This window comes from Sorex fumeus, unplaced genomic scaffold (assembly GCF_029834395.1).
Source record: "Sorex fumeus unplaced genomic scaffold, SorFum_2.1 ptg000226l, whole genome shotgun sequence".
NCBI classification, from domain to species: Eukaryota; Metazoa; Chordata; class Mammalia; order Eulipotyphla; family Soricidae; genus Sorex; species Sorex fumeus.
In genome coordinates this window covers 1,601,238-1,615,222 of record NW_026606283.1, presented here as the reverse complement: position 1 = coordinate 1,615,222, position 13,985 = coordinate 1,601,238, and the positions used below count along the sequence as shown (strand labels likewise).

General features: G+C 53.5%; 1 protein-coding gene across 1 annotated transcript in view; it reads left to right on the top strand.

The window, feature by feature from the left end:
* Positions 1 to 12,059, top strand: part of F5 (coagulation factor V) — a 68,941-nt gene extending 56,882 nt beyond the window's left edge. The window contains 7 exon segments of the mRNA XM_056108563.1: positions 1,209 to 1,280; positions 2,722 to 2,825; positions 3,903 to 4,058; positions 5,298 to 5,442; positions 6,803 to 6,954; positions 9,026 to 9,208; positions 10,917 to 12,059. Of these exon segments, the coding sequence (XP_055964538.1) occupies positions 1,209 to 1,280; positions 2,722 to 2,825; positions 3,903 to 4,058; positions 5,298 to 5,442; positions 6,803 to 6,954; positions 9,026 to 9,208; positions 10,917 to 11,063 (959 nt within the window). The 3' untranslated portion in view covers positions 11,064 to 12,059.
* Positions 12,060 to 13,985: the final 1,926 nt, after the last annotated feature.

The following is a 13,985-nucleotide window of genomic DNA, read 5'->3' as shown; positions in this document are numbered from 1 at the left end:
AGAAAGCCAGCCATCCATCTGCCCTCCATCCATCCACCCACCCATCCACCCATCCACCCATCCACCCATAAAGTCACCCACACATCCATCCACCCACCCATCAATCCATTAATCCATCCATCCACCCATCCACCCATCCATCCACCCATACATCCACCCATACATCCACCCACACATGCATCCACCCATCCACCCATCCATCCATCTGTCCAAGCATCCATTTACCCATCCACCCATCCATCCACCCATCCACCCATCCATCCACCCATCCATCCATCCACCCATCTATCCATTCACCCATCCATCCATCCTCCATTCCTTTCATCCATCCACCCATCCATCCACCCAGCAATCTACCCAGCTTTCCACCCAGAAAGCCAGCCATCCATCTGCCCTCCATCCATCCACCCACCCATCCACCCATCCACCCATACAGTCACCCACACATCCATCCACCCACCCATCAATCCATTAATCCATCCATCCACCCATCCACCCATCCATCCACCCATCCATCCACCCATACATCCACCCATACATCCACCCACACATCCATCCACTCATCCACCCATCCATCCATCTATCCAAGCATCCATTCACCCATCCACCCATGTACCCATCCATCCACCCATCCATCCATCCATCCATCCACCCACCCATCCACCCATCCATCCACCCATCCACCCATCCATCCACCCATCCACCCATCCATCCACCCATCCATCCATCCATCCATCCACCCACCCATCCACCCATCCATCCACCCATCCATCCATCCATTCATCCATTTACCCATCCATCTATCCACCTGTGCCTCACTTTTAAGATGCCTGCTTGAGTCCAAGCAATGCATCACCCTACATATAGGTCAGTGGCTGGTATTTTCTTACACGATCACAAAGTAAAAAAACTCTAGACACTTTCAGCCCATCTGTGTGGTAGGTCACTTTGAAAAGTAACCACATAGTGAAATTTGTATTCTCCTCCAGGACATCACTATCGCTAATAAATTATCAGCCTTGCTGGTGCCTTTACTATTTGCTGATCAGACCTAGCTAAGTCAACAAAGCGAAGGCCAAGAGACCTAACTTATGGCCCCACCAGAAATATCAGATCTAGTTGGGGGGGGAGGGCATTTTTACTTCGTTGTGTGTATTTTCTAATCCAAAAACCATCCACCATCCTGTCTCGATTTTTCATGTTCGTAGAATGCAGGATGCCGATGGGACTCAGCACGGGCATCATAACTGACTTGCAGGTCACGGCTTCTCAGCACCAGAGTAAGTGGCAGCATCGTAACTAACCCGGAGAGCCACCGGCAGCTCGTGCAGTCTGTTCAGTCCTTGTGTTGCCCTAGGATTTTCACAACACTGTGATCCAGATCCATCAGGGGTGCTCGTGGGGTCAAGGGCGTGGTAGCTGGCAAGACCTGTGGGCGCTCGGTCAAAGCTAGCCTTTGCCTCCTAGCGTCTGGTGCTCGCAAAGATTGTGCCAAGGAAGCCCAGGAGCTTGGGTTGCCGGGCATCTGGGCATAGATGCCCAGATGCCCACCACCTACAGGCACCCAGGGGGAGGAGCGAATGGAGGCCTACATGCAGACTTCCTGCTGTTTTCCCAACCTCCCACTTTTTTTTTAAGTTTTTTTAATGGATCCCCATGAGATGCAGTTACAGACTTACAAACTTTTGTGGTTACGTTTCAGTCATACAATGCTCAGTACCCATCCCTCCACCAGTGCCCATTCTCCACCACCAATGATCCCAGCATCCCTCCCACCACCCCAACCCCATCCCCCCACCCCACCCTGCCTTTGTGGCAGGGCATTCCCTTTCGTTCTCTCTCTCCTTTTGGGTGCTGTGGTTCACAAAAGAGGCATTGAGTGGCAATCATGTTCGGTCTAGAGTCTACTTTCAGCACGCATCTCCCATCCCGAGCGGACCCTCCTAGCACCCTATACTTGGTGGTCCCTTCTCTATCTGAGCTGCCTTTTCCCCCAGCATGGGAGGATGGCTTCCAAGCCGTGGAGCAATCCTCCTGGTCCTTATCTCTACTATTCTTGGGTATTAGTCTCCCATTCTGTAACTTTATCTTCCACAAATGAGTGCAATCTTTCTATGTCTGTCCCTCTCTTTCTGACTCAGTTCACTTAACATGATATTTTACACTTATATGCAAATCTCATGATTTCATCTTTTCTAACAGCTGCATAGTATTCCATTGTGTAGATATACCAAAGTTTCTTTACCCATTTTTCCGTTTTGGGGCACTTGGGTTTTTTTTTTCCAGATTCTGGCTCTTGTGAACAATGAACATATAGGTGCAGGTGTCATTTCAACGATACTTTTTTTGCCTCTCCGGGATATATTCCCAGGAGTGCCAACCTCCCCACTTCTCTCTCACCCTGGGCTTCTTCCTGCATGGAGCCTTCCCTGCAGACACTATCACGACCCCCAAAGCCCCCTGTCCTCTGCCAACCACTCAGCTCCACAGGAACTGCATTTCTCACCCACTTCATGCCATTCCTCCTAACTCCCTCACTCACACAGTGCCCATCTCAAGGGCAAGAGGTCAGGCAGTCCCCAGGAGTAGGAGGTTTCCAGAAACACCCACATCCCTACCTGCGACAGGGGCGGCCCCCTAGGGAGCTGCCTTCCCCCACCCCCCCCACCTTGTTACCTTCACTTTTACACCAAACCAATTTTTGTCACCCCTTGGAATCAGATTATTGGGAGCCTAAACTAGCAAGACTGAACAACGGCGGATCCTATAACGCTTGGATCGCAGACAAGCCTCTGGAAGAATTCGCCCTGAAACCTTGGATCCAGGTATGTCTCGTTAGCCAGGTAACAGTTCCTGCTATTGTACCAATAAAAAGGACGCTGACACCTGCCCCTCCCCCAGCCCCCAAAAAGGAACTGTGTCTGGGCTGGAGATAATCCAGGGGGGCGGTCAAGAATTGGCTTTGCATACTGCCAAAGCTAATTTGGTCTCCAGTTTCCCCAGGAATCTTGAGAATCACCAGGAGAGCCCCTGAGAACCACTGGGTCAAAATGACACAAAAAGAGGGCAGGAATGATAGTATAGTGGGTAAGGCGTTTGCCTGGCACGCGGCCGACCCGGGTTCGATTCCCAGCATCCCATAGGGTCCCCTGAGCACCGCCAGGAGTGATTCCTGAGTGCGGAGCCAGGAGTGAGCCCTGAGCATCGCCGGGTGGGACCCAACAAGCAAAAAAATATAATAATAAAAAGAAAGAGACACAAAAAGAAATGAAAGGGGGGCTGGAGCGATAGCACAGCAGGGAGGGCGTTTGCCTTGCACACGGCCGACTCGGGTTCGATTCCCAGCATCCCATAGGGTCCCCCGAGCACCGCCAGGGGTGATTCCTGAGTGCGGAGTAACCGCTGTGCATCACCAGGTGTGAACCAAAAAGCAAAAAAAAAAAAAAAAACAGTCACAATTCTCACAATGGAGACGTTACTGGTGCCCGCTCGAGCAAATCGATGAACAACGGAACAACAGTGCCACCGTGCTAATCTTATTCCGGGGATGTAATCTTTGATAAAAAGCATCTGTTTTTTTTTCTGCTTTCCTTGTTCCTGGAAGAAGCCTAAGTCACTCAGAAGGCCACAAAGCCTGTCTTGGAAGTTCTTTGGCTAAGTGGGTCCTAACAGGGAGAAAGTATAAAGAAACTAACTCACCCCTAATCACACACCGCTAGACCGTGAGGAAGCCAGAGACGCAACCCAGATCCTCCGAGCTCAGAAAACGGGCCACATCTCCTGGTGCATCTCATTGGCTCTTCACTCGAATGCTAGTGGCTGTGGGGTAAACTGAGGCAGGGTGGGACTCGTACCCCCCATCTCCCCGGATGCTGCTATTTCCCAGACTTCCTCCATCCCAGGTGGACATGCAGAGGGACGTCGTGATCACGGGGATCGAGACCCAAGGCGCAAAGCACTACCTAAAACCGTACTACACCACCGAGTTCCAGATGGCTTACAGCTCCGACCGCTCCAACTGGAGGATCTTCAAAGGAAGCAGCCCAAAGAGCAAGATGGTGTGTGTGTGTGTGTGTGTGTGTGTGTGTGTGTGTGCATGTGTGCGCGCGCGCACGCGTGCCCCTCCTTTCTGAACCCCAAGACCCGCCGTAGGGTCTTTGTGTACATCTCAAGGGTGCCTGCATGATGCCTTGATAAATGGGTAAGTGATGACCGTGTGTGTGTGAGACAAAGAAACGGAGAGATAGCACAGCGAGGAGGGCGTTTGTCTGGCAGGCGGCTGACCCGGGTTCGATTCCCAGCATCCCATAAGGTCCCCCGAGCACCCCCAGGAGTGATTCCTGAGTTAGAGCCAGGAGTGAGCCCTGAGCACTGCCAAGAATGATTCCTAAGCACAGAACCAGGAGTGAGCCCCGGGCACCGCCAGGAGTGATTCCTGAGCGCAAAGCCAGGAGTGAGCCCCAAGCACTGCCAGGAGTGAGCCCTGAGCACTGCCAGCAGTGATTCCTGAGCGCAAAGCCAGGAGTGAGCCCTGAGCACCGCCAGGAGTGATTCCTGAGCACAGAGCCAGGAGTGAGCCCTGAGCACAGAGCCAGGAGTGATTCCTGAGCGCAAAGCCAGGAGTGAGCCCTGAGCACTGCCAGCAGTGATTCCTGAGCGCAAAGCCAGGAGTGAGCCCTGAGCACTGCCAGGAGTGAGCCCTGAGCACTGCCAGCAGTGATTCCTGAGCGCAAAGCCAGGAGTGAGCCCTGAGCACAGAGCCAGGAGTGATTCCTGAGCACAGAGCCAGGAGTGAGCCCTGAGCACAGAGCCAGGAGTGAGCCCTGAGCACAGAGCCAGGAGTGATTCCTGAGCGCAAAGCCAGGAGTGAGCCCCAAGCACTGCCAGGAGTGAGCCCTGAGCACTGCCGGCAGTGATTCCTGAGCACAATGTCAGGAGTGAGCCCTGAGCACTGCCAGGAGTGAGCCCTGAGCGCAGAGCCAGGAGTGAGCCCTGAGCACAGAGCCAGGAGTCAGCCCTGAGCATCGCCGGGTATGACCGTTGGCAGGCATCAAGGAACGGTGTTCGTCAGAACGGGCCACCAAGACTTCTGCACTTAGCGTTCATTTTTCTTTGGTTCTTTGTGTCGATGCCCGAAAGAAACGTCCCTCTCCCCCCTCCCACTATGACTCTTTGGGTCCAGACCGGTCTGGTTGGTCTCCTTGGAAACGGGGCATCCTTGGTACTACCGTGCTCCGACTATACTTACAGCCCCGCGCAGCGCTGACACCCCAGCGAGCTTCCCTCTCTCCTTCTAGCATTTTTCTGGCAATTCGGACGCTTCGACAATCAAAGAGAATCGGCTGGACCCCCCGGTGGTGGCGAGATACGTGCGGATCTCGCCGACCCGCTTCTACGGCAGGCCGGCCCTGCGCCTGGAACTGCAGGGGTGTGAGGTGAATGGTAAGAGATCTGGCGGTCTCGGGGGATTCTCTCCCGGGGAAGACCCCGAGCGGGAGTGCTGCTCCGTTCTCTGTAGCCCCTCAAGTTCCGGGAACGTTGCAGGAAATGGAAGTTCCACTCAGGTGAGCTCTGTGTGCGAACGAGCCCGGGGCGGGTTCTAGCAGGGTTCTGGACGGTACTTGGGCAGGGAGACTGAGCCCCAGCCCCCAGCACCGCCTTCCCCCAAAACAAAACCATAGTTAGAGGACTCCAATTCGGCACCCTCTTTCTCGGCTGCCTCCGGGACAAACTGGCCGGTTTTGAGCTAAAGCAATAGGGCAGCAGGTGAGAGCACTCGCCCCGCACACAGCCGACCTGGGTTCAAGCCCTGAGCACAAAGCCAGGAGTAAGCCCTGAGCAATGCTGGGTGTGGTTAAAAAGGGAATGAGAGAGAAAAGGAGAGAGGATGAGGAGCGGAGAGGAGGGAAGGGGAGGGGAGGGAAGGGAAGGGAAGGGAAGGGAAGGGAAGGGAAGGGAAGGGAAGGGAAGGGGAGGGGAGGGGAGGGGAAGGGAGGGGAGGGGAGAGGAGAGGAGGGAAGAGAAGGGAAGGGAAGGGGAGGGGAGGGGAGTGGAGGGCAGGGCTGGGGAGGGGAGGGGTGGAAAGGGGAGGGGAGGGGAGAGGAGAGGAGGGAAGAGAAGGGAAGGGAAGGGGAGGGGAGGGGAGGGATGGGGAGGGGAGGGGAGGGGTGGAAAGGGGAGAGGAGGGGAGAGGAGAGGAGAGGAGGGGAGGGAAGGAAGAAGGGAGGGAAGGAGGCATAATGCAGTCGGTAGAGCGTCTGCCTTGCACCCAGCCAACCCGGGTTCGACCCCTGGCGCCCCGTATGTCCCCCTGAGCCCTGCCAGAAGCTTGGTTGGTGCCGTTGCCCACTCTGGATGGTTCGGTACAGGGCAGGAGCAGGTCCTCTCTGGGCTCTGCTGGAGGACTCTGGGACAAGCCCTTTGTGGGGTTGGGGGGTCCCGGCCTCTCCTTGGGTGGAGGGACGCGCCCTTGGCTCCGGGCGCCACATGACAGGTGCATTTCTGAGACGCAAGAGGGCTGGGAGGTGGTGCCCGGTGTGAGGGCACCTCTCCCCTGCAGGGGCGAGGTGAGCGGAGCCCTCGCAGGTCCATCTCGTGTCAGACCACTAGGCTTCAGGGCCCCAACCTAGCAGGCTCCTGCTGGTGCATTTGTCAGTGGGCGACACTCAGGAACCTTCCGGGGCACGTGGACAGCCCGTGGACAGCCCTGCCCCCCGCGATGTGCGACTCAGAGCTGGGTCCTGCCCCTCTGCATGGACTCTTCAGTGGGTGCTTCACGCTGGCGTCATCTTCCTCCCAACAGGCTGCTCCACGCCGCTGGGGATGGAGACTGGGCACATCAAGGACGAGCAGATCACAGCTTCGTCCTTCAAGAAGTCCTGGTGGGGGGATTACTGGAAGCCCGCCCGGGCCCGTCTCAATGCGCAGGGCCGCGTGAACGCCTGGCAACCCAAGGTACAGAGACCCGGGAACAGGGCTGGAGCGATAGCACAGCGGGGAGGGCGTTTGCCTTGCACGCGGCCAACCCGGGTTCGATTCCCAGCATCCCGGAGGGTCCCCTGAGCACTGCCAGGAGTAACTCCTGAGAGCAGAGCCAGGAGTCAGCCCTGAGCATCGCCGGGTGTGACCCAAAAACCAAAAAAAAAAAAGTGAGCCTTGAGGGGCTGGAGCGATAGCACAGCAGGGAGGGCATTTACCTTGCACGCAGCCGACCCGGGTTCGATCCCCGGCATCCCCTAGGGTCCCCCAAGCACCACCAGGAGTGATTCCTGAGTGCAGAGCCAGGAGGAACCCCTGAGCATCACCGGGTGCAGCCCAAAAAGAAAAAAGAAAAAGAAAAAGCCCCGGGAACAGCATTCGCTTCCCTCCAGGAACATGCGTGCAGAACGCAGACAGACACACACCACCTGCCCGTCCCAGCAGATTTAGATTCTAAAAACATGCCAAGGAGACAGACGGAAAACACTTGAGGCTCCGTGAGCAGTCACTCTCGCTGTTAGAATGACAGAGCCCCTTCAGCAGGGAGAAGGTAGCAATACGCAATCACTCTCACTCTCACCCCATTGTCCATCGATTTGCTCGAGCGGGCGCCAGTTACGTCTCCATTCATCCCTGTCTTGTGCTAGTGTAGCCTGGTGGCATATTGGGGGGCTCTTTCACGGTCAGGAGAATGAGCATGACTCTGTCTCAATAAAACTTTATAGACGAAAATAGGCGGCTGAGGGGGGGCCAGAACATTAGTACAGCGGGGAGGGCATTTATTTGCCTGGCACATGGCTGACCCGGGTTCGATCCCCGGCATCCCATAGGGTCCCCTGAGCCCTGCCAGAACTGATTCCTGAGTGCAGAGACAGGAGTGATCCCTGAACACTGCCAAAAAGTCAAAAATAAAAAATAAAATCTAAGGTGCTTACACAATCATTACCTTGCCCTAAAATAACCCAGGTTCTTTTTAAATTCTTTTGAGGAAGAATTGTTCTTATTTATTTTTTTTTGCACGCCACCCCCTTTTTCTTTTGCTTAAGTTATTAATACTGTGTAGCTCTTCCCAAAATATGATCCTAGTGGGGCCAGAGTGATAGCACAGTGGGTAGGGCATTTGCCTTGCACGCGGCCGACCCGGGTTCGATTCCCAGCATCCCATAGGGTCCCCTGAGCACTGCCAGGAGTGAGCCCTGAGTGCAGAGCCAGGAGGAAGCCCTGAGCATCGCCAGGTGGGACCCAACAAGCCCCCATCCCTCCCCCCAAAAAAGGACTGAGAGTCAAATTTGGCCAAGGATTGTAGTTTGCCAATTTCTGGCTGAGTTTAATTAACACCCTTTAAGTCTGAACTGGAAGGGAGGAAATCCCTTCAGCGCCCGCCCCCTGGCGGCAGACTCAGGAACTTCATCCTACCCACAAACTAGTAGGGGGCTTCCCCCCCCCACAATTTTTTTTTGTTTTGTTTTTTTGGCGGGGGGGGGTCACACCTGGTGATGCACAGAGGCTACTCCTGGCTCATGCACTCAGGAATTACTCCTGGCGGTGCTCAGGGGACCCTATGGGATGCTGGGAATCGAACCCAGGTCGGCTGCATGCAAGGCAAATGCCCTACCCGCTGTGCTATCACTCCAGCCCCCTCCTCCCATAATTTGAGCTAAGCCCGGGATCTCATTTTGCAGCAAGAATGAAAGAAAATTTAAAAAAAAAAAGATCAGGGACTGGAGCAATAGTACAGCAAGGAGGGTCTTTGCTTTCCACGTGGCCAACCCGGGTTCGATCCCCGGCATCCCATAGGGTCCCCCGAGCACCGCCAGGAGGGATTCCTGAGTGCAGAGCCGGGAGTCAGCCTGAGCATTGCCGGGTGTGACCCAAAAAGAAAAAAAATAGCTAAGGAATGAGAAATAACAAGAAATAACAAGAATAAGAAATCGGGGAGTTTTTTGTTTGTTTTTGGTTTTGTTTTGTTTTTGAGCTCTGCACAGCCCAGTGTCAGGAAAGCGAAGCCCGGCACAGCCGTCTTAACTGCGTGTCTCTGTCTTCACAGGCCAACAACCACAAACAGTGGCTGCAGATTGACCTGCTTAAAGTCAAGAAGATCACGGCCATCGTCACCCAGGGGTGCACTTCGCTGTCCTCGGAGATGTACGTCAGAAGCTACACCATCCAATACAGCGACCAGGGAGTGAAGTGGAAGCCGTACCGGCAAAAGTCCTCCATGGTGGACAAGGTGCAATGTCCAGGGCTGCACAGAGGGCCCCCGGGGGGTGGGGAGCGGGGGGCTGCGTGATGAAGCCGGCATTGCCAAGGACTTGTTGCCTTTGACCGAGAAATGCCGCGATGCTCTGCGCTTCTGTTCTTTTTTTTTTCCTTTTTGGGTCCCACCCAGCGATGCTCAGGGGTCCCTCCTGACTCTGCACTCAGGAATCACTCCTGGCCATGCTCAGGGGACCCTATGGGATGCTGGGAATCGAACCCGGGTCAGCCGCGTGCAAGGCCAATGCCCTCCTCGCTGTGCTATCACTCCAGCCCCTTTATTTTTTTTATTTGCTTATTTATTTATTTATTTATTTAGACTCTGTGTTTCCAAAAGCCTGGCTCTGTCTGGTTTCTTATTTGACGGCACACCGAACTCTGTCACCATTCAAGCCCAGGGTCCCTGAAATCACAGTTGAAATTTAGTCAGTTCCAGCTAAATCCCAGGTGCTTATCAACCTCTTGCCCTGGGGTAAGTTTGGCTGGAGCGATAGCACAGCGGCAGGGCGTTTGCCTTGCACGCAGCCAACATGGCCGACCCGAGTTCGATTCCTCCGCCCCTCTCGGAGAGCCCGGCAAGCTACCGAGAGTATCTCACCCGCACGGCAGAGCCTGGCAAGCCACCCGTGATGTATTCGATATGCCAGACACAGTAACAACAAAGTCTCCAATGGAGACTTTGCTCGAGCAAATCATTTTTTAATTTTTTAATTTTTATTTATTTATCTATTTTTGCTTTTTGGGTCACACCCGGCGATGCTCAGGGGTTCCTCCTGGCTCTGCACTCAGGAATCACTCCTGGCGGTGCTCGGGGGACCACATGGGATGCTGGGAATTGAACCCGGGTTGGCTGCATGCAAGGCAAACGCCCTCCCCTCTGTGCTATCACTCCAGCACTGATTTATCTTTTTTAAATCTTCACAACTGGAGCTGCAGGGATAAGGCAGGGTTTAAGGGGCTTGCCTTGCACCTAGCTGACCCGGGTTGGACGCTGGGCATTACAGAGTCCCCTGAGCACAGACTCAGGAGTCTGGGTCACACCCGGCGATGCTCAGGGGCTACTCCTGGCTCATGCACTCAGGAATTACTCCTGGCTGTGCTCGGGGGACTCTATGGGATGCTGGGAATCGAACCCGGGTCAGCTGCATGCAAGGCAAATGCCCTCCCCACTGTGCTATCACTCCGGCCCATTATTCCCCCTACTATCGGATACTAGAGAATCCATAATTCTAAGCATCTAGCATCTTTGCCCAACAACACACATAGACTTGGGTCCTTGAGCAAAAGTGGCTTTTCAGCTGCAACCTGGAATCTGTGTCTAAATTCTCCCATCCCCCACCCCCAAAATTCAGCCCAGAGGGACACAGCGGGGAAATCCCACAGGGCCCCAGTTCCTCCACCTGGTAGTGGGTCATTTCTGTAAGAAGGAATCGAGGGGCTGGAGCCATAGCACAGCGGGGAGGGCGTTGGCCTTGCATGAGGCCAACCCGGGTTCGATTCCCAGCATCCCATATGGTCCCCTGAGCACCGCCAGGAGTGATTCCTGAGTGCATGAGCCAGGAGGAACCCCTGAGCATCGCCGGGTTTGACCCAAAAGGCAAAAAAAGAAGGAAAGAAAGAAAGAAAGAAAGGATCGAAGCTCTAACACCATCCTGAATGCTTCCCTCCGATCTTGCTTCCAGATTTTCGAAGGGAACAGCAACACGAAAGGCCACGTGAGGAACTTTTTCAACCCGCCCATCATCTCAAGGTTCATCCGCATCATCCCCAAGTTGTGGAATCAGAGCATCGCGCTCCGCCTGGAAATTTTCGGCTGTGACATTGACTAGAGTAGAATCCCCTGGGCGTGGGCGATGCCTTTTATAGCTCTTTTCAGCAGTGCTCACGTCCCCCTGTCCCCTTATTTCCTGCTAGCAAATATCGAGTTTATATACAGAACCTTTATCGTGTGACCCTGGGGCACCTTAAGGGACCCAATGACTCACTATTCAGTCTGCATAAAACTGAAGGCTGGAGCAATAGCACAGCGGGGAGGGCGTTTGCCTTGCACGCGGCCAACACGGGTTCGATTCCCAGCATCCCATATGGTCCCCTGAGCATCACCAGGGGTAACTCCTGAGTGCAGAGCCAGGAGGAACCCCTGTGCATAGCCAGGTGTGACCCAAAAAAGAAAAATAAAAAAATTTAAAAAAAAAACTGAAGACAGGTCGAACGGATCAAGAACCTACAAGAAACTGGTTCATCTCCTGCTGTGATTAAAAGTACGTTCTACTCATCAAAGTGTCCACACGGTCTCATTACTGTTCTTTGGCGACTTGCTTCAAGGGATTCGGCTACGTCTTTGTTTTGCTTTAAAAGAACTATGATTTGGGGCCAGAGTGATGGCCCAGCGAGGAGGGCATTTGCCTTGCACACGGCTGACCCCGGTTCAATCCCCGGCATCCCATAGGGTCCCCTGAGCACTGCCAGGAGTGATTCCTGAGTGCAGAGCCAAGAGTCAGCCCCGAGCATTTCTGGGTGTGGCCCCAAACTAAAAACAAACAAACAAACAAAAACCTATGATTTAAGAGCAAAGGAGACCAAATTTCCCCTTTCTTTTTTCTTGAGAGCAAACAGAAGAGCCCAGTGCGAAGGAAAACCCTGTGTGTGGAATACCCATTTGGGGGGCTTGGGGGCCCACCCAGCAGTACCCAGGGCTGACTCCGGGCTCTGTGCCCAAGGATCACTCCTGGCAGGGCTTGAGGCATCCTATGCGATGCCAGGGATCGAACCAACGATAGCAATGTGCACAGTAAGCACCTAACCCTCTGTCCTGTCTCTCCAAGCCCTCAAGCAGTATTTCTGCCTAAAGGGTTTTGATTAAGGTTGACAAGAGGAGGAGGAGGAGGTGAACACAGAGAGGTTATTAATGTATCATTCATCGCAACATTCATAACGCAAGCGTGGGACTGGAGTGATAGCACAGCAGGTAGGGCGTTTGCCTTGCACGCGGCCGACCTGGGTTCGATTCCCAGCATCCCATATGGTCCCCTGAGCTCCGCCAGGAGTGATCCCTGAGTGCAGAACCAGGAGGAACCCCTGTGTATCGCCAGGTGTGACCCCCCCCCAAAAAAAAGAGCAAAAAAAAAAAAGCAAATAAATGCAAGCGTGATCTGCTAAAATTAAAATTCCAACATGATATTACGAATCATTTTAAATTCATGGCTTCGTGAATCACCTCTAGACATTTCATTTACACAAGCACCTTTATTTTATTTTATTTTATTTTGCTTTGCTTGTCTGGGTCCCACCCAGCAATACACAGGGCTGACTCCTGGCTCTGTACTCAGGAATCACTCTTGGCGGTGCTTGGGTAATGCTATGGGACGTCGGGGATCGAACCCTGGTCGGCTGCGTGCAAGGCAAATGCTCTCCCCACTGTGCTATCGCTCCAGCCCTAAGGCCTTACTGCTGTAATATCTCTTGTAATATCTCTAACCAATATAACCCATTATGCAAACTGAGTTGTTGCTTTTTAGCTTTTTTTTTTTTGTTTTGTTTTGTTTTTCTCTCTCTTATGTTGTTGTTGTTGTTGCTTTTTCCTTAGGGATAAGAGGGCTGGGTAAATTTGGCATAGGTCCTGTTTTGATCCCCAGTATACACCCCCCCCAAAAAAAAAGTGTGGTCAAATAGCTCCACCAAAAAATGTTTGAAGTGGTCAGCTTTAAAGTATGCGGTTAAGGGCACTCTGGTGTGACCACAGTTCCTTGGCCATCAAGACTGCCCAGTTTTCTGCCTCTGCCCGCTTTCCCCTCCTTCGCCGTTTTTCTGCCTATGGCTTCGGGTTTTCCCCAGAAGGTGGCGATAGTTCTGAATACTTTACGGTTGCCTGTTAAATTCCCTTGAGGCAGGCACAGTGGACTCAAACAAAACACAGTGGACTCACGCAGAGCCTGAAAGCGTCTGAACCCTAACCTGGATTTCGAAACACAAATCTGGCTCGGGGCAGAGTCCTGAGGTGTCACCTGAAAGAACCCCACAAAAATCCAGTTCATGCCCCCTTGATACGCCCCCCGGAGTCCAGAGACTCCCCTGCTAAGGAATCCCAGATGACTGTAAGTCACTGAAAGCCTCAGGTATCAACAAAACAAAGTCAACATCTGCCCAGATCTCTTGGCGGTGCAGGCAGGAGGCTTGGAGAAGGAAGAGTTGAGTAACCAGCTGCTAAAATACAAAGACGGTTGGTCATGGTGTGAGAATCCAGTGCTTACAAACCGTTATAGCACCTGCCGGGCGTCACAAGGGTCTTTAAAAAACAATTGAGGGGCTGGAATGATAATACAGCAGGTAGGACATTTGCCTTGCACACAGCCAACCTGGGTTCGATTTCCAGCATCCCACATGGTCCCCTAAGCACCGCCAGGAGTGATTCCTGAGTGCAGAGCCAAGAGGAACCCCTGAGCATCGTCGGATGGGACCCCAAAAGCCAAAAAAAAAACCACATAACATAACAAAACAAAAAAGAATCAGGGCTGGAGAGATAGCACAGTGGGTAGGGCGTTTGCCTTGCACGCAGCCGACCCGGGTTCGATTCCCAGCATCCTATATGGTCCCCTGAGCACCGCCAGGAGTAACTCCTGAGTGCAGAGCCAGGAGTACCCCTGTGCATCACTGGGTGTGACCCCAAAAGCCAAAAAAAAATGGCTGACACCAGAAGATGCTCTGGGGTGGGCCTGTTTTAGGGGAAGGTGGGGAAGGCACTTTCTTGCAAG